Here is an 18,511-nt window from a genome sequence, read left to right on the forward strand (position 1 = left end):
TTTGAAGTTAACAAGAAATTTGACATAAAACGGAGTAAGCTGTAAATATTTCATATAGAAGATGTCTGACACCTGATAAATGTTACTTACCAAATAGAACTGAAAGTGAGATGATCAGAAAAAGATTGTCCTTGCCTCAAGCAAGCTTCTGAAGCCTAGGCAAGTTAGCTAGGTCCTTAATATGGGATTCTGGCATCCTGATTTTAATGTGCTCTGAAAACAAAGTGTGTGACTCATGAAATAAAGGACACTAAACCCCAAATTTGAAATTATGAAAACTTTAGGCCAAAGAGGTAAAATAAAAACAGCTGTTGGGAATGAAAAATGGCTGTAGGAATTTAGTTACAAGTACTTCACAAAAACATTTTCATCACATTTACATAATATAGCATTACAATACAAAGCTGGCTGCTGTCCTGACCAAGCAAGTTCTCTTATCATCTAACAAAAATAATTTAGATACATTTCTTTGCATGGAATTGTCATATTTTTCCATTTTTGGTACAAAACATAGAAAAAAACATTGGCACATTATGTAGTGATAAGTCATTTTTTCCCCATGTACAAGTTCCAAGTATTCTGCATTCCAATTTGTATTGGAAAAAAGTAATTACTGATTCAATTAATTCAGTCTCTGTTTATACCTTTTAAAAATGCAGCATGAAGTACAGAGAAAGAAAAATGAAGTTTGTTTACGGAGTCTAATATTTATAATACATAGGAAGGATTGGCTGGTAAAAGAGAAAGGAAAATCTCGAGTCTGACTTTATGTAGATCACAGGGAGTTGTGAAAAGAGCAGTATAAAAATATGCACTTGTGCTTTAGAAGCTTTTAGCATACAATTAATAGCTTAAAATAGTATTTACTGCCTCCCCATATGCCTATTTTCTGATACATTTACACCGCACAATTTTAACATTGTTAAAGCTAATGGCATGATTTCAAATATAGATTGGTTAAAAATATCTGAACCTTGAAACTTCCCCTATCCCCTCCCAAAATATTACGTATAGACGGTGCATGGAACAACATACTGCATGGGCTTACACCCAGAAAATTTGGATTTTAATAAAAATTTTAAACATGTATATAAACTTTTTTTTTTTTTTTAAGAAAAGCTTGTCCAAGGGCATTCAAATTTAATGGCTTTTATATAATACTTGGTGTAGTGCCTCGTGGCTGCCTCTGTGAGCCAGAAATAAAGGAAGCTCATGGATTCCCCAAAAATGAAATGCCACTTTTTCCCTCATCATGGATGACTTTAAGATGAACCCCTTTTACAGGAAAGGGGTTACACAGGCTGCTGATACCAGTCTAGAGAGGGCACCCACCAGCCAAGGCTGTGTTCTAACTTAGGTGTCATACCATCGGCCAGAAGAACCATGTAGCCATAGAGGCTGTGAAGCTAACTAGTTTATCTGTAATTTGGTCCTAGTTGTTTCGCTTATTTTATGTCGTTTTTTTTTTTTTTTCTTAGATAAATCTGTTCAGATAAGCTCCTTATGAATCCTTCAGATCGATGTTCTTGAGGAAAACAGTCAAGCTAAACATCAATGATGACTTTTATGGTAAAGGATGAGCCGATCACTAGCTAAGCTATTTAGTCACCATCCTGGGAGATGAGCTCACAGGCACCAAGGCTTTGCTTCCTGTGGCCTGCTAGTTACAGTGAACCAGCTCCATGGATTGACAAGGGTACACAGGATGATAGCAGAGCAAAGGAGTTTGCCAAGTATTTGTTCTGTCATTAAGTATTCAAAAGAACATATATTTTTCTTCATGGAACTTAACTAAGAATGAAATTTGGGGACTTGAATGATTCAAGGTCAAATATTAAACATTAGCTCCTTCACCAATACCTGTCATTGTCATTAGAAAGGAAGGCCTCTTGTTTACGCTACTGTGATTCAGTGTCCTTTGTCGGTCAAGAGGCCCCCTCTGTGGCTTGGCTTTAGCTGTCAGATGGAAGCCTCAAACTTTTGCACTTTAGGTCATCTAGTGTCTTCCAGTGTTTGTAGTTGTCAGCCAAATGTTGCATCAGGGCTGGCAGATGTGCAAAGGCTGCAAAGACAGAAAAGAATCAAAAGAAACTGGTGAACTTAGACCCCAGGAGCATTTATAAGCCTGGGGGTGTCTGGGACAAGTTTGGGATCAGAATTAGAGGAGGCACACCCTGGGCGAAGCCTTTGGTATCAAGTGAACACACAGCATGAGGACAAGTCATTAAACACTAGTTTCTGAAATACAAACAGGTCCTTTTTGAAAAGCTGCTTATCAGTGACATTATCAGAAGAACCTGTGATTCAGAGTAAACTAAATACATTTTGCATTCTTTCTAGAGTTTTCCTCCAACGACAGAAAAACACTGCAGTAAGCTTTGGCAGCGTGTCCTCTGAAGAGGCAGAGACTCGTTTATCCAGCTATCAAAAATCCATCAAGTCTGCACACAAGCTTCTGTGCCAGCTGCTGGGGATGCAAAGAATGCACCCCACCCCACTTGGCCACAAAAAGCTGACAGCCACATTTTTAAAAATATATTTTGTTTACCTTTAGGCTCACCCTGTGTCACTAAAGATAATATTCATAAAGTATAACAATTTTCTTTGGGTGACAAAACAGTAACTGTCTTACCATCCCAAGCATCAAACATGTCTGTTATGAAGTAGTCAATGAAAGAGATCTGAGACTTGGGGATGCTACAGGTATTCCGGTCAAACACTGGCATCACCACAGGTAGTCCCTGTCTCTTCTCTTCATCGGTCTGTAAGAAAAAACCACCACATAGGGCTGGAGGACATGCGAGACACTTTCACAGTAATATCCTGTTTCTCAGAACAACCCTGTGAAAATGGGTCATTATCCAGTTTTCTCAATGAAGAAATAGGCTCAGCAAGGTCCTCAGACTTACGTAAGTCAGCTGAGCTACACTGACTACACTCAGACCTTCCCACTCTCAAGCCTCTTTTTTTGTTTTTGAGACAGTGTCTCACTCTGTTGCCCAAGCTGTAGTACAGTGGTGCAGTCTCGGTTCACTGCAACCTCCGCCTCCCAGGTTCAAGCGATTCTTCTGCCTCAGCCTCCTGAGTAGCTGGGAATACAGGCACCTGTCACCATGTCCAGCTAATTTTTAGTAGAGAAGGGATTTCACCATATTGGCCAAGCCAGTCTTGAACTCCTGACCTCAGATGATCTGCCTCCCTTGGCCTCCCAAAGTGCTGGGATTATAGGCACGAGCCACTGTGCCTGGCCCCAAGCCTCTTTCTATGTGATACCATAGCATCTCCTGACACATTGATCTCAGGGTACTTAGCCCCTTTTCTGGGATCTGCTTTTATCATTGCAAAGTCAAAGCTATGTTCAATGTCATACAAACACGAATTCTCATACCAAAACTACTGACATTTACACTGAGAAGCAGCAATAGTGGGTAAAACTGCTAACACCTTAGCATGACTCAATGAACTAGCACCAAACTGTATTAATAGCCATAGTCATTATATTATTTGCTGCCACATGTTTGCACTTAAAAAAAGTTTCAGGCCAAGCCCAATGGCTCATGCCTGTAATCCCAGTGATATGGGAGGTCAAGGCAGGAGGTTCGCTTGAGGCCTGGAGTTTTGAGTCTGCATTGAGCCAGGACTGTGTCACTGCACTCCAGTTTGGGTTACAGAGTGAGATCTTGTCTCAAATTAAAAAAAACAAAAAAAAAACCAAAAAAAAACAAAAAAACAGACCCAGTTTCACTTGAGAATTACCTCTCTGAAGCAGTAAGAGTTATTGTATTAAATCTTGACCTTCGAAGTACATGTCTCTGTAATATTCTGTATGATGAATGTGATGAAATGGGAGTACACGTACACTTGAACTGCATACCAAAATCTGCTGGTTGTCTTGTGGAAAAGCACTTATGCACTTGAATTGAGCTGAACCAGCTGTTTTTATCCATGGACCATTATTTTCACTGGAAAGAATGACTGTCAAACTATGATTGTTCAAACTTGGGTATTAGCCTTGCAGCTTTTGAGGTGTGTGGAAATCTGAGTATTCTGCACATTAAAGTAAGGCCATCATCATTCATTGAGCTGAGTATTAGGATCCGCATTTCCTGGTGGTGTATTGAGCCAGAAGGCCAGCTCAAAGGCTTCATTTGTAACTTTCATTTTTAGGTCACCCTGGCTTATGAACATTAGTACATTGCTTTTTGGGAAAAGGACACCTAAATAGGAAGCTTTTATCAAAAAACTTAAAAGCACATTTTTCTCATCCTCCATTCACACTGAGAACAACTAGGAGTAGTACTTCAGGTCCTCTGTCTGTGGGTCCGGGGAAGCCCATTGATGAGCAGCTTTTGGCTTGGCTTGCTCATTTCAGGTCAGTCGATCAAGCAGCCTTAAAATATCCACTGGTGTTCAAGGAGTCATTTGATCCTCACACCCTTCCTGTTCTTCTCTCTGGAAAGCTCAGAACTACCTGCCCTACTTTTCTTCAATTCAGAGGCTCTCTTCCCAGAAAGCTGCAGTCTACTTACTGGATTTCATGAACAGACACTTCTCAAAAGACGACACACAAGCAGCCAATAAACATTAAAAAAAAATGTCCAGGCTGGGTGTGGTGGCTCACGCCTGTAATCCTAGCACTTTGGGAGGCCAAGGCAGGCGGATTGCCTGAGCTCAGGAATTCGAGACCAGCCTGGGCAACACAGGGAAACCCCATCTCTACTAAAATACAAGAAATTAGCCGGGTGTGGCAGTGTGCACCTGTAGTCCCAGCTACTTGGGAGGCTGAGGCAGAATTGCTCAAGCCTGGGAGGTGAGGGTTGCAGTGAGCTGAGGTCATGCCACTGCACTCCAGCCTGGGCAACAGAGCAAGACTGTCTCCAAAAACAAAACAAAACAAAAGTCCAGCATCACTAATCAGACATGCAAATCAAAACCACAATGAGATACCATCTCAAACTAGTCAGAATGGCTATTAAAAAGTCGGAAAATAACAGATGTTGGCAAGGTTGTGGAGAAAAGAATGCTTATACACTGTTGGTGAGAAATAAATTAGATCAGCTAGCCCCTGTGGAAAGCAGTTCGGACATTTCTCAAAGAACTAAAAATAGAAATTGCTATTCAACCCAGCCGTCCCATTACTGGGTATATACCCAAAGGAAAATAAATCATTCTACTGAAGAGACACCTGTACTTGCATGTTTATGACAGCACAATTCATGGCAGCAAAGACATGGAATCAACCCAGGTGCCCATCATTGGTGGACTGGATGAAGAAAATGTGGTGCATATATACCATGGAATACTATGCAGCCATAAAAAAGAATGAAATCATGTCATTTGCAGCAACGTGGCTAGAGCTGGAGGCCATTATCCTAAAGTGAAGTAATAATAGAAACAAAACCAGATACTACATGTTCTTTCTTAGAAGTGGTAGCTAAACATTGGGTACACTCAGTGGCAGAAACTGGAACAGCAGACACTGGAGACTTCAAAAGGAGGGAAGGGGGCAAGGGTTGAAAAACTACTTATTGGGTACTATGTTTACTACTTGAGCCACAGATCATTAGAAGCTCAAACCTCAGCATCAGCAATATACCCTTTTAACAAACCTGCACATGTACCCCCAAATCTTAAACATACTGGGTCCTCTGCTGGTCACTCCCCTTCCCAGTCTTCCTAGGCATCATCTATTCTTTATCCTGCCCTTATTTATCCTGCCTCCACAGTACATTTCAGCCATGCAGACCCCACAAAATTCACTACTTGTGGCTGCTTGTTTGTCACCCACACACCCATCAGTACTTAGAGTCTCTTCTCTGGAAGTAGGGCTGTTTTCACATGTCCATTTACAGTCTACTGCTTTCTAGATTTCTCTCCTTTAACTCTTTACACTGCCACAGTTAAAGTGAACTACATATTGCTCTTCCCTTTTTATAAAAATTCTATTTCCCCTCCCTTTGTTAATTTTGCTCAGAATGCTTTGTTCTTCCAGAAAGTCTTTTCCTATTCCATTTCTGTAGCCCCCCTTCTATCTAGAAAAAAGTCTCTCTGAACGCCTGTAGCACTTAACATAAACTTCCTTGAGATACACTTCATTTTTTACTAACATGTGGACCTATCTATATCTCTCCCCTATTGGACTGGAACTCCCCGTGGCCGCGATGTCTTCACTAATGCCTGTGTTCCCATAACGCACCATGTCGACACCCAGGAATAACCTAGTGAATGAATGGAAGATTTCTCGGTTTTTGTGCAAGTTCTGGATCCAGCAAACTGAAGATGAAAAGTTACTTCCAAAGGCTCAGTTTATCCCCCTTCTCAAGAGACTCTGGTTAGTGATCAGCCCCATCAGTCAGCTCCTGAAGGAACCAGAAGCCTACCCCAGGTGGGGGTAAGCTGCTTTCTTCCAGGGAGGAGTGGTTAACTAATTGGTAAAAAGTTACTCAGCTGGAGAATCCCCCAGGAGTTCCATGACCTAGTTCCCATTCCCAGAGGGGAAGTGGAGCTTCCCTGGAAAGATGGCGCACCTGTGCAAAATACTCCTCAGAGATCCTCCCAGCCCATTCAATGCACAGGTCCAAGGGGCGGCATGGGTTGGCCACGTCAGCACACTTAATCATCATGCGTTTGATCAGGATTTGGTTTTCAGGGAAGTTCTTCCCAGCAGGGTTGCATTCACAGTCGCTGCCTTCAATCTGGAAAACAGATGGTCAGATCAGGGTTGGTTCAAGATGACAGTGAAGCCCACAAGGGTTAACTCGCCAGGCATTCGATGGTGATCACCGAGCACACAGGTAGGACTGGGACTCGGCGAAGGCAGCTTTTCCTTTTTTAAATTCCATATATAATATACTGACACATTCTTTAAAAAAAGAATATACTGATACAGTCTTAAAAGACACTCAGCAATACACACACACACACACACACACAGTTTGAAAGTTGAAAGTCCCTGTCACCACCTGTCTACCCCTCACATCCATTTTCTTCCCTAGAGGTAACTGCTACAGCAGTTTTGTTTTTGAGCAATTTGATATGTAATCTTAGAGGAAATTTCTCCCAGTTTTTTTAAAAAAATGTGTAAAAGCAGAGCTTTTAGCTACTTTAATGCATTTCAAGTAGGGCAGTGGCACATACATGTAACCCTTCAATTATTTCTTGATTTCTACTACTTATGCCTACCATCTCCCTCCCTCCTATGACCTGTCCCACCCCCAACTCACCCAACTCCCTCGCACTTTGGTTCTCCTAAGGCATGTGTCCACTCATGTTTTCTTGGCTGTTCTTCTGACTGGCTGGTAAGTGAGCCAGGTAGGCGTGGGGTCCTTGGAGTAGGAAGTAGTCAGGAGCAGGTGTGTTCAGCCATGTTTAGAAACACTGGTCCACACCTAGTGGTGATGTCAGTGTCCTGAGCCATGTGGCCAGGACACGAGTTGGTACACACATCACAGGCCATTTACATAGAACCTGAAAGATTGTTATTCTCCACTTTTAAAGACACCATCAAATTGATTGTGTAAAAACAATTAGGTCTCCAGAGCTCTGCCAAGCCAAAAGGCTGCATGACATTTGGGGGGTTTAAGACTGGACCTATTTATTAGTCTATCAATGGGCAGAATATGTTCTGGAGGTTTTTGATTACTTATCAAAGTAATACTGTTTACTATAAATACTGCAGTTAATAGTAAGTTGCAGTGCAGAGTTGGGGGCTTACATGAGTGGATGACCTTCCTAGTTCTATGAATCTCTATACTTTTCCTTCTCTAAATCCCCAGATCCTTGCTCCTGTAAGTCTTCTATGGAAGGAGAGGGCTCTGGTGGTGTGCTGTGGAATCCCTGGGGGAAGGGGCTTAAATAGGTGAGGTAGACACTGTCACTCCATCCAGACTGGTCATGGGATGGGTCCTACACAGATCATCTCCTTACTGATCAAGTTACTCATGATGATCATTCACATCCATCCAGTTTGCCAACCTCTGCCGCTCAACAGGAATGAGCGGAAAGCTTTTCTACCTTTATGGGGTTATGAACAGCTTCATGGCTTCAGAGAACAGTGGATCTTATTAGGTGTGAACCTTCTGTTTCATGTTCCTAAAAGCCAAATTGGTAAGGGCCTTAAGGCAGGTCCAAGGTACATGAGTAGGTTTTAAAAAAGGAAAACACAATAAATGCTTCTGCTTTCCAGTCACTCCCAGTTTTATGATAGTCTTCAGGTACTGGTATGCTTTTGATGTGAATCAGGAACATTCTTTGTTTTTTAAAACACCTTCCAACTTTGAGGTTTTCCAAGAGCTCAGTGAACAGAGAAGTAAAGGCTTTGGATTCTCTAAAATACCACCATTTATGCCAGTCTCTGTTCGTCTGCGTCTCCTTCCATATTCTTTGGGCCAAGCTTTTCTGGTCAGTACTGGCTTTTTCTCAGGGCCTTTCTTTCAAGGAGCTCAGAGTTGCTGTGGACACAGTTTATTCTCATCCCCAAGGAAAACAAGTGGCCAGTCCTTTCAGCCCTTTATCAACTCCAAGCAAATATAACCACCTTACATTTGAGTGGGAGAGAAAATGCTTCGGGGCCAGAGCAGGCTCTTATGGAAATGTACTTGGATGTGCCTTATGGCATGGAAAGCAGTACTCACCTCAGCTGCCATTGGCTTGTTGATGCTGTTCACAAACTTATTCACATGTTCAAAGTGTTTTGTCATCTCTGTTGCCAAAACCATGTCAATAATAGCCTGGCGCAGCGTTCGATAATGGTTCCTAAAATAACCAGAAGACAAAGGGGCTTGTTCACAGCGTGTCTCAAATTATAACTATTCTGCCACCATTTCACTACACTCCTCACAACCTAGGAGGAAGCTGGGGCACAGAGTTAAGAAATGTGTGCAGATCACAAGAAGAGTTTACCTGCTCGTCCTCCCAGTAAGCAAGACTTGCAGATGCTATTCCATTTTCCCCAGTGATAGCTGACCCTTATGTGATTTATGAGTATTTTAAAAAAGAGAGAAGGTACCTGTCACATGGTGAACGTTTATCTGACAAGGTGATTCCCCTCTCCCTTCCCTTGAGAACATCAAAACAGTAAGGTGGCAGGAAATGGCAGGCTGGCACGGCAGCCACATAAGCTGGCCCACTGCACTCTGTGCAAACACAGGGATTCCCATTGCACAGGATGGCCACGGCCTCTTTCAATGATGGCATTGGAAGACTTTCCTGTTAATAAGTAATTCTCTGGATTGCAGCAGATAGAAATTGTAATGAATGAAGCAACAACCCTGCCCCAAATTAACCATCCAATTCTGTCGTCGTTTTCTAACTTCAAGAGCCAGAATGGCTCTTGAATAAAATTGGCTACTGGAAAGAATTTTTTCTGCAAAAGTTTAAAAACCCATCCTCGATACTGATGAAGCTGAAGCCAAAGCTGGAATAACTCATCTCCATGTTTTCCCAGTTTTCTGGAGACCAAACCAATAGGTTCACATAGACCAGCATTCCTGAGGCCCGAGTGAGCTCCATGTTCTCTGTACACTGCCCCCTTCCCAGGCATCTGTGCACCAGCCTGGCTGGTGCTGTGTGGGAAATACCCACAGCCTGACTGCAAGGTGCTGGGAGGCAAGAGGACCTGCTCACATCTAACCCACTCTCATCAGAGAATGCGGGGCTGGGGGAACCTGCCCCACCCTTCGTGCTCCCGCTCTGTGGGACCTACTCATGAGGGAGTATTTTAAGCGGCCGGAAGTTGAGCTAGGGAAAAATGGGGTGGATACATTTTCCTCGAGTTACACAAAAGACAGGATGTCCTCGTAGGAGGGTAAAAATATCTGGTGTACTTAGTAATAGCACAATCAATATTTATGTAGTGTTCTGCAGTGTATAAAACATTTTTATGAACTCACTGAAGACCAAATGAGATTTCAAAACATAAAGGCAGTCTGAAAAGTCAAATTAAGTTAAGGGCAAGGTTATTTTATCATCTGATACAGTGGGACAGCTATTATTTTCCCTTTCCCCTAAGAGGAAGCTAAGTATTTGGGAAAACCACTTAAACTTCACAAACTTGAGCACAGGAGCCCAAGCACAACAAACCTGTCAATATTCTTGAAAATGTTGCATTTGGTGTCCTTGACCGTGAGCTGGAAGGCCAGGGCGGTGTGGTGACTCTCCAGAACAGCAGTGTCATTGTAGAGCACAGCAAGCTCACTGCCTGCATTGCAGAGGAAAGAGTTGGTCCTTCCCGGGTGATCCACGTCATGGACTGTGGCAGCAATGAGGGCTGCCACCTCATCCAGCTGATCGAGGCTTCCCTGGGATATGGGGAGGCAAGGTTGAGCATTACCCACTGGATCTTGGAGACCCACATCCATCCTTGTCTGTGCGGAGGGTCGGGTCAGGGGATTTGAGATTTTCAGAACGTTTTTAGCCAGCTGAGCCTTCTGACCTAGATGTGGAGAGGCGGCCTCGGACATGCAGCATCGCTTTACTGTGCTGTCTGTTATCTGGAGGGAAACCTGAGCCACAGTTACAACAGATGCTTAATTCATTCTCCAGGGGCCATCAGCTGCAGGAAGAGGCCAAACAAGCCTTTTGAATTGCCCACTCTATGGTATTTCTGCCACAGCAGAAAGTGGCCTGTGATCACAACTATTACCAATTTGCCTAGCTCTGAAAAGATTTTGAGTGTGCTGGTAGCAAATGGCTCAGATACAACAAAACTATTCATACAATGGTGAAATGACTAGAGCTGTAGAAGAGTAAAAGAGTACCAGGTAAAAGAGGACCAAGCAGTAAAAGAAGACCAAGGGAAAGAATAACTTTGCCAGGAAAATTAAGGCTAAGGGGGTTCTTGCAAATAAGAACAAAATTCAGCTCTGGGCTAGCAGGCAGCAAAGGCAAAAAGGGAAACCCTAATTCGAAAGCTCTCATTATGTAATTAAAGAAACAAACCAGAGCATCCGGGGATACAAGTGTTTTCTGAGCCTGCAGCTTTAGGAGTTATCAGATGGGCTACTGTTATATAAGAGATGTTGTGCTAGGAATTTATTATTTATTGAGTGCCTACCAGGTACCAATTATCACTGCATAGTGCCAGAGCTGCCATGATGATTTACACTGGCACAGTCTGCACAATGGAGTTTGTAATGTAGAGGGAGAGAGACAAATACATTTAAAAACACAAACGGAAGTAACTTGCTGTGAGACGTGCTAAGAAGGAAAGTACAGATGCTTTGGGAGTATAACCATGGGGCCTGGTCTAGTTTAGGGCAGCACTGTCCAATGTATTTTTTGCCATGACAGGAATGCGTTCTATTTGTGCTATCTGATAAAGTAACTCCTAGTTGCATGCAGCTACTGGACACTTGAAAGGTAGCCAGTGCAACTGACGAACTGCATTTTAAATTTTATTTAGTAGCCATGCGAGGCTGATGGCTACCATATCGGATAACATGGATCTCGAGGGTGGTCACTTCCAAGGAAGTGATTTTTCTGCTGAGCCTGAAGGAGAAGCAGGAATTGTCCAGGCAACAAGCAGCAAGAGGGCAATTCCAGGCAGAAAGAACAGCCTGCATGACGTTCCTGAAGTCAAACAAAAAAGGTCTGTTCAGGAAACGTAAGTGACATCATTGTGGCTGAAGGGATAGTGAGAGGGAAAGTGGTCCCCAAGATGTGGGGGGTGGGGAGGTCATCATTTTTGGTATTCCCAGAATTTGCTCTCCTAGGCCTGCAGGAGGAAGAGCTGCTACTCAGGTGAGGAAGGTGAACCTGTAGCTCAGCCCTGTCCTGCAACGGCACCCTGATGGCCAAGGGGCTGTACTTGCTTGTGTTGGTTTAGCAGGCTTCCCTGAAAGCTCTGTCTCCACCAGAAGGGAGTCATTTCCATTCCCAACGCTGACCCCATGGAGCTGGTGAGCAACCCTGGGGTGACCCCAATCAACACAACTAGGCTTCCTGAATAGGGACAGCAGAAGTTACTCTTCTCAGCTGTTCTCAGAGATTGATTCTGCAGTGCCCAAGGCAAGCAAGCATCATTTGGCCCATTTCACTGCTGGTCAGGAGAGGCCACGGTCACCTGCAGGCACGTTCAGCGATCTCCAAGCTCAGGACCCAGGACAGCCCCAACCTGGGCTCCACCTTCACTGACTGTACCTGAGCAGTGAGAACCCACAGGGCCCAAACTCTGGGCCTCCAGCTAGTGCCCCTGTGGTATGTTCAATCCTGCTTGGAGTCTCAGGCCTGTTTTTTTTTTAATTCTTCAATGAAACAGATTCAAGTAACTGGGGTAGAAAACATAAATAGCACTAGATGAAACATGCCTTTCCTTCCAGCTAACACTGATTTAAACCATGCCCTCAGTGACTTTTACAAAGATACCAATAATGGGTCCTGCAGTTTAGGTGGGCACCAACAAGGCCTTGTCAGACCAGAAATGGCTGGGAGGTAGGGAAGGAAGACAGGCTAGCTCACCAGCAGAGGAGAGTAGCAAGGCCCTATGTCAAGGAGGAAATGTCCATGGAAGAAAACCCCACCAAACCCGCAACTAGCGAAATTCCAGTCCCGTGGAGGTGCAGTTACCTCTGCATAGTTTTTTCCCTCTTTAACCAGTAGGAGTAGATCTGGATCACACTGAGGAAAGGGTTTCATTCTAGATCTGTCTTTCAAATAGTTTCTTATTCAGGATAAATATTCATGTATGCCCAGATACTAATAAAGGAATGCTTGTTATCCTGGCTTCTCCACTTGCACTAGTTCCCTGGAATTGGGTAACATGGGGAGAGGATGGGGTCTGTCACCAACTGAAGGGGCTGTTAGCTCTGGGCATGCTAGCTCTACAGCTGGGTTGGGCATGCTTTGTCATAGTGACATTAAGAATTTTAGCCTGGCTGGAAGCAGTGGCTCACACCTGTAATCCCAGCAGTTTGGGAGGCCGAGGTGGGTGGATTACCTGAGGTCAGGAGTTCGAGATGAGCCTGACCAACATGGTGAAACCCCATCTCTACTAAACATACAAAAATTAGCCTGGGCTTGGTGGCATGTGCCTGCAATCCCAGCTACTCGGGAGGCTGAGGCAGGAGAATCGCTTGAACCTGGGAGGCAGAGGTTGCAGTGAGCCAAGATCGTGCCATTGCACTCCAACCTGGGTGACAGAGTGAGACTTCATCTCAAAAAAAAAAAAAAAATTTAGCTTATCACAAAGAAATTAGGGGTGACAGATGACACAAGAGAAGTAAGAAAATACTTCCTGACCCTCTTTGTCAGTGCCAGCAGATCTGGTAGAAGAGGCCTCAGGAGTAAATCTTTCTGGAAGCACCTCATGATGGACCCACCAGTGATCACAGGCAGTAACCAAACCTCTGAGCCCAGAAACCCCTTCCAGCTCAGTTCTCCAAGCTTCCTCGCAGCTCTAAGTTTTCTGGTTCTCTGGCAGGGGCTGCCAGCATGAGAAAATGTTTTTTGAATTGTAAACATATTCTGTCCAATCTTAAACTTGTTTCTATTGCTGTCATTTGAGAAATCTAATCAGACTCCAAATACACTAGCAGAACTCACAATTTAAAGAAATATATTTTGGAGGAGGATAGTAAGATATGATCAAGTTACTAAGCATTCCCTAATTTATCAAAAATTTAATCAATGTTTTCCTAGAGTGGTTCCGCTTGAGTGAGGTTCACCTCTAACTCAAGACTGCAGAGGCTATTGATCACCTTGGTCTTGGCATTAATGAACTGGGTGCTGTTCTCAACTGGTAGCATGTGGCTTCAGCTGTGAAACATCATGTGGTATAAAAGAGAGGAGCATAGGCTGGGCACAGTGGCTCACACCTGTAATCTCAGCACTTTGGGAGGCTGAGGCGGGTGGATCACAAGGTCAGGAGATTGAGACCATCCTGGCCAACATGGTGAAACCCTGTCTCTACTAAAAATACAAAAAAAAAAAAAAAAAAAAAAAATCAGCTGGGCATGGTGGCCTACGCCTGTAGTCCCAGCTACTCAGGAGGCTGAGGCAGGAGAACTGTTGGAACCTGGGAGGTGGAGTTTGCAGTGAGCTGAGATCGTGCCACTGCACTCCAGCCTGGGCAACAGTGCAAGACTCCATCTCAAAAAAATTTTTAAAAAGAGGAGCATGAACCTGTAGTAGGAATCCAGGGTGTTTTTGCTCCTCAAAGAAAGGTGTTATAGAAACATAGGTTGATATCACTATTAGTTTTCTAAAAGTAGAAGACAAAATTATTCAAAAGCATCATTCTTGGGCCACATTGTTTCCTTGCTGATGAAAGTGAATAAATATCAGGATGCTGTTGGCAAAACTGAGAAGAAAACCTTACCCACACGCCCCCCTTCCTGTTTTCCTGCCATTTCTGCTTCTACCTGTCTCACTATAGCTCTTAAGTACCTAGGACCTTAATCCCTCAATACCTGGTTCTAAGAAAATGATCTAATGTCAGGCATTTACAGATAGATGTGAATTTCAATCCCCATATGGCACTTCTCCCAGGGGTATTTAAAATTTAAGTTTTAGTTCTAGTTGTAGCAAAAGAATGTATAAGCTTTGGTGTGCAAGTGATGGTAGCTGGGGAGGAGGAGAGATGGGGATCTCTTGCCAGCTTTAAATAGGGCTGCCCTTATGTAAAGGGCAAGGGGTTCCTAGGGCTGCCCTACAAATCAGCAGTGGTACATGACAGTATTTAACTGTAAGACTAAGGGATATGGAACTCTTTCAGAATTATGCAAAAGTCATTAATATAAAGATAGGCACATTCACACCTACACAAAACACAAACATAAATGTATGTAAAACAGTGTAGAATGCGGAATGGCTATTATTAATATCTGGACTGTAATCTACCAATGGCCAAATCCTGATACTAAAATTTAACCTATAGATCTAGTAACCATTTGCTGTAATAATTAAGTTCTGTCCTGCAACCCAGTAACACAGCTCCTAGCTAACATTTGGAAAATGGGTTCATGATCTGCCATGCATATAAAGGAGTCTCTATGGTGATATAATTATTTTAAGTGTTTGGAGGAGGGGAGGGCTGGCAGAAAGGTCCATGTCTTTACAACACCAAAGTGACTAGTCAATTCGGTAACAAAAATTTTCTTTTAAAAAAGCTGTCAACTTGGTTGCAAAATAGCTGTTTGCCTAATGTATTTACTAAGATTAAGTTCTTGGATCTCCAATCCAGGCAGGTAACGAGGTCATGATATCAAAATCCTACCTTTACTCTTTCCTTTCCAAGAAAGAAAGCGGTGGCGTGCAGGACGTCGGCAGCATGGGTGGAGTTGTGGTAGGCATTGGAAGAGTGGTAGTTGGCTTCGATCACTTGGAACCAGGCCCGAAGAGTGGTTTCAGAACAGTTTAAAAATTCACATACTCCAAATCGAGAGAAGACCTTTAAGCCCAGGTAAACCAATGGCCTGAAAAATAGGAAAACCCACCCTGGCTCATTGTATTCACCGGCCCAGAAACTGTTTTCTTTGATGATAGTGGGGCATGGAAACATTTTTCTTCTGATGATAGCTTCACACACACACGGGTTTAAAAGCATCTCCTCTAAAAATTAGGAGGTAGGATCTCTCCTTCTCACCAGTCACCTCTTTGGAACTAGATGCTTCATGGTAGTACATCCAAATTATTTCTAGATGATCTCTAAATCATAGGCCCCTCAGTGGCTCTGACAACCTAGAAATGAGCCTGGCAGTCCCTCTCCATCCCCACTTCCACATTAACCTTGCACTTTATTTATGTTCCCTAAGGAAGTGACTAAGCCTAAGGACAAAAAAACAGCTTGGATGGTCCCAAAGTCCTATCATTTAGAGTCCTGTTACTTATTTACCTTACAGGTGAGAATCTTTCATATCCAACAGACCAACACCTCTGGGAAGAAACAGCCTTCTCCTAGTATAGAAAAAGACCTTTTAGTTATCTAATCTTTCCTCTGCCTACAGGATGGATCAGAAAAAAAAAAAATCTATAGTGCTCTCAATTCCATTCTGTAGGGCAGAGCTTCGACAAGTTTGAGGATTCTTAGAACTCTTGGCTCACTAGCACAAAGGAGGGAGCTGTGGATACTCAGGCAGATCCCACATCTTACTAATACTCTCCACAAAGGATCTCATTCAGGGGCCATAGTCTCTCTGCTCATTCAACACTACTCTAACATGGCATGAGAGCCAGAACCCGTGAGGTCTCTCACAGCAAAAACATGTCTCCCTCAAAGTTTCCAAATGTGAGAGTTTGAGCATGGCCATCAATCCTGCTCTGCCTTCAGCCAGAGAAGTCACATACCTTTTATGTGTAATGGCTTCCAATTCAAAGATGTTGAAGTCCCAACTCTCCTCATTATCAAGTAATTGAGAGATACAAGGGGGAACATCATTGATGGTTATTGGCATTGCAAGGTGACTGTGACTCTGGTGCACATCTGAGCAAACAGATGGGATGGGGGAGGCTGGTTAATTGTGGAATCTTGAGTGCCCGGGTGTCTGTCATCATCTTCATAGTTACTACTAGAAAAAAAGTCTTGTACCTGATTTTTCTGTTATTGAACTTCAAGACCCTCAAATAGAAAAATAATTCACTTTAACTCTGTTTAAATGTATAGAGATTTGCAATTCTTACTCTAACTGTGCTCAGAGAAGTAATTTTAATTAGGAGACTAGTTTTAAATGTAGACCATATTGATGCTTAAACTCAAATGGGACTAGCTGGAAGTAACACCTCCCAGAACAATAATCACAACAGCGGGGACAACACAGGCTGGAGACAGGTTACACTAACAAGTAAATAGATGAAAACTTACTCTTAGTAAACACATACTCATTTCCTGACAGTCTTCTCAAGCCGTCCTGGAATAAAGGAAGAGCCTGTTAGAAGCATGCTTTATATCTGTTATCATTCTCTCTCTTTTTTTTTTTTTATTAGTGAAAGAGATTTGAATCCTGAATAACCCAACCAATCTGGAAGTCTAAGTTGAAGAAAAGCTCAGAATTAAATCAGAACAGTTATAAGACAGATGATACTCTCCCTTCTGTAACTATTAGCCCCAGAACGTGGAGAACTGGGATAGAGTGGATGTGACTGTGTCAGGACTCACAGTGAGCTGTGGGTTGGCTCTGTTCTGAGGCCATCTTCCTCTCCTGGCATTTTCAAGCTAGACAGGTGAAATCACAGGAGTGACCTTGCTTCAGATCTTGACGGGATCCCCCTCACCCTCAGAGGGACTGTGTTAATTGTGTTTTTGACTTACATTTTGAAGAGTTGAAGCCATCAGCCATATTTAGGGGATTACCTTCTAATATAAAGTTTTAAAAAGATTGAGCTATTTTTTGACTAATATCCCAACTAATTTTTCCCCAACTGTATTTTATGTTTTGAAACATGAGCATTGCTGCTTGCCTTTTAAAGAAGAGTTTCTGGGCTTGAGGTCCTTGGAGTTGCAGCGTTAAGAGAGTGGACGAAATTCCAATGCTTGGCCATCTCCTGGCTCTTGAACTAGTCCCCAAGTGTTCCTGAATCTCAGTTTCCTTCCCTCCACCTTCGATCTCTGAGTACCTCAATTATCTAGATCTTTGCTTAAAAGTCATTTAGAAATGCAGACCAACATGGCACATGTATACATATGTAACAAACCTGCACGTTGTGCACATGTACCCTAAAACTTAAAGTATAATAATAATAAAATTAAATTAAAAAAAAAAGAAATGCTTATTTGTCATTCCCAGACGATGTGTGCTAAGGTTTAAAGTAGTATTAATTAACGAAGGACTCCCCTGAAGTTACATGTTGGATCTTTAGGCCAAGAGCTTAATTTTTAAAATTGAGTAAATACAGAAGTAACAATAGCCACAATTGTCCTGCCTCTCACGTGTGTATGGCAAGAGATTCTTGGTTTTCCTTGCTCTTCTCTCGCTCCGCTTCCCCAAAACCACATAAAATTGAGGTGGAATCACTCACTGGTTCCTCACAGCATTCTCTGGAGAGGAAACCCACGATGGTATGGCAGTGAGGTAGGAGAAGGGACTCGGACATGGGGCCAAATTGAGGACTAGGTAGAACAGGGCAGAAGCACCTCCCCATAAGCTATGCCCACCAGCATGCCACGGCAGTTTACCGTTGCCATGGCAACACCCAGACCTTTCCACCCTTTCCATGGCAACAACCCAGAAGTTACCACCCTCATTCTAGAAATATCTGCAAAAACTGCCCCTTCATTTGCATGTAATGAAAAGTAGGTATAAAGATGAGTGCAGCGCTGCCTCTGAGCTGCTACCAGGGGCACACTGCCCATGGGATAGCCCCGCTCTGCAAGCAGCAGTCCCTCTGCCACTGCAGTACAACTGCTGCTTCAACAGAAGTTGCTGTTTAACACCACCAGCTTGCCCTTGAATTATTTCCTGGGTGAGGCCAAGAACCCTCCCGGGCTGAGCCCCAGTTTGGGGACTTGCCTGTCCTGCATCAGCAGCAGGGGAGGGAGGGAACATGGCTTGCTCCCAGAACCAGACCCCTCCCACTGCAG

The 18,511-nt window shown here is 43.3% G+C and overlaps 1 protein-coding gene across 10 annotated transcripts in view; it reads right to left on the reverse strand.

Annotated features, from left to right (window-relative positions):
* Positions 1-311: 311 nt before the first annotated feature.
* PDE8B (phosphodiesterase 8B) overlaps positions 312-18,511 on the reverse strand; it is a 247,221-nt gene continuing 229,021 nt past the window's right edge. For all 10 annotated transcript variants that reach the window (XM_054684286.2, XM_054684284.2, XM_517695.9 and 7 more), the window contains 8 exons: positions 16,796-16,841; positions 16,282-16,417; positions 15,212-15,410; positions 10,081-10,298; positions 8,634-8,754; positions 6,528-6,695; positions 2,633-2,762; positions 312-2,062 (listed from right to left, as the gene is read on the reverse strand). In XM_054684286.2, coding sequence (XP_054540261.1) covers positions 1,953-2,062; positions 2,633-2,762; positions 6,528-6,695; positions 8,634-8,754; positions 10,081-10,298; positions 15,212-15,410; positions 16,282-16,417; positions 16,796-16,841 — 1,128 coding nt within the window. In that variant the 3' untranslated portion in view covers positions 312-1,952. The remainder of the gene's footprint in view (positions 2,063-2,632; positions 2,763-6,527; positions 6,696-8,633; positions 8,755-10,080; positions 10,299-15,211; positions 15,411-16,281; positions 16,418-16,795; positions 16,842-18,511) is intronic.

Source organism: Pan troglodytes, chromosome 4 (assembly GCF_028858775.2).
Source record: "Pan troglodytes isolate AG18354 chromosome 4, NHGRI_mPanTro3-v2.0_pri, whole genome shotgun sequence".
NCBI classification, from domain to species: Eukaryota; Metazoa; Chordata; class Mammalia; order Primates; family Hominidae; genus Pan; species Pan troglodytes.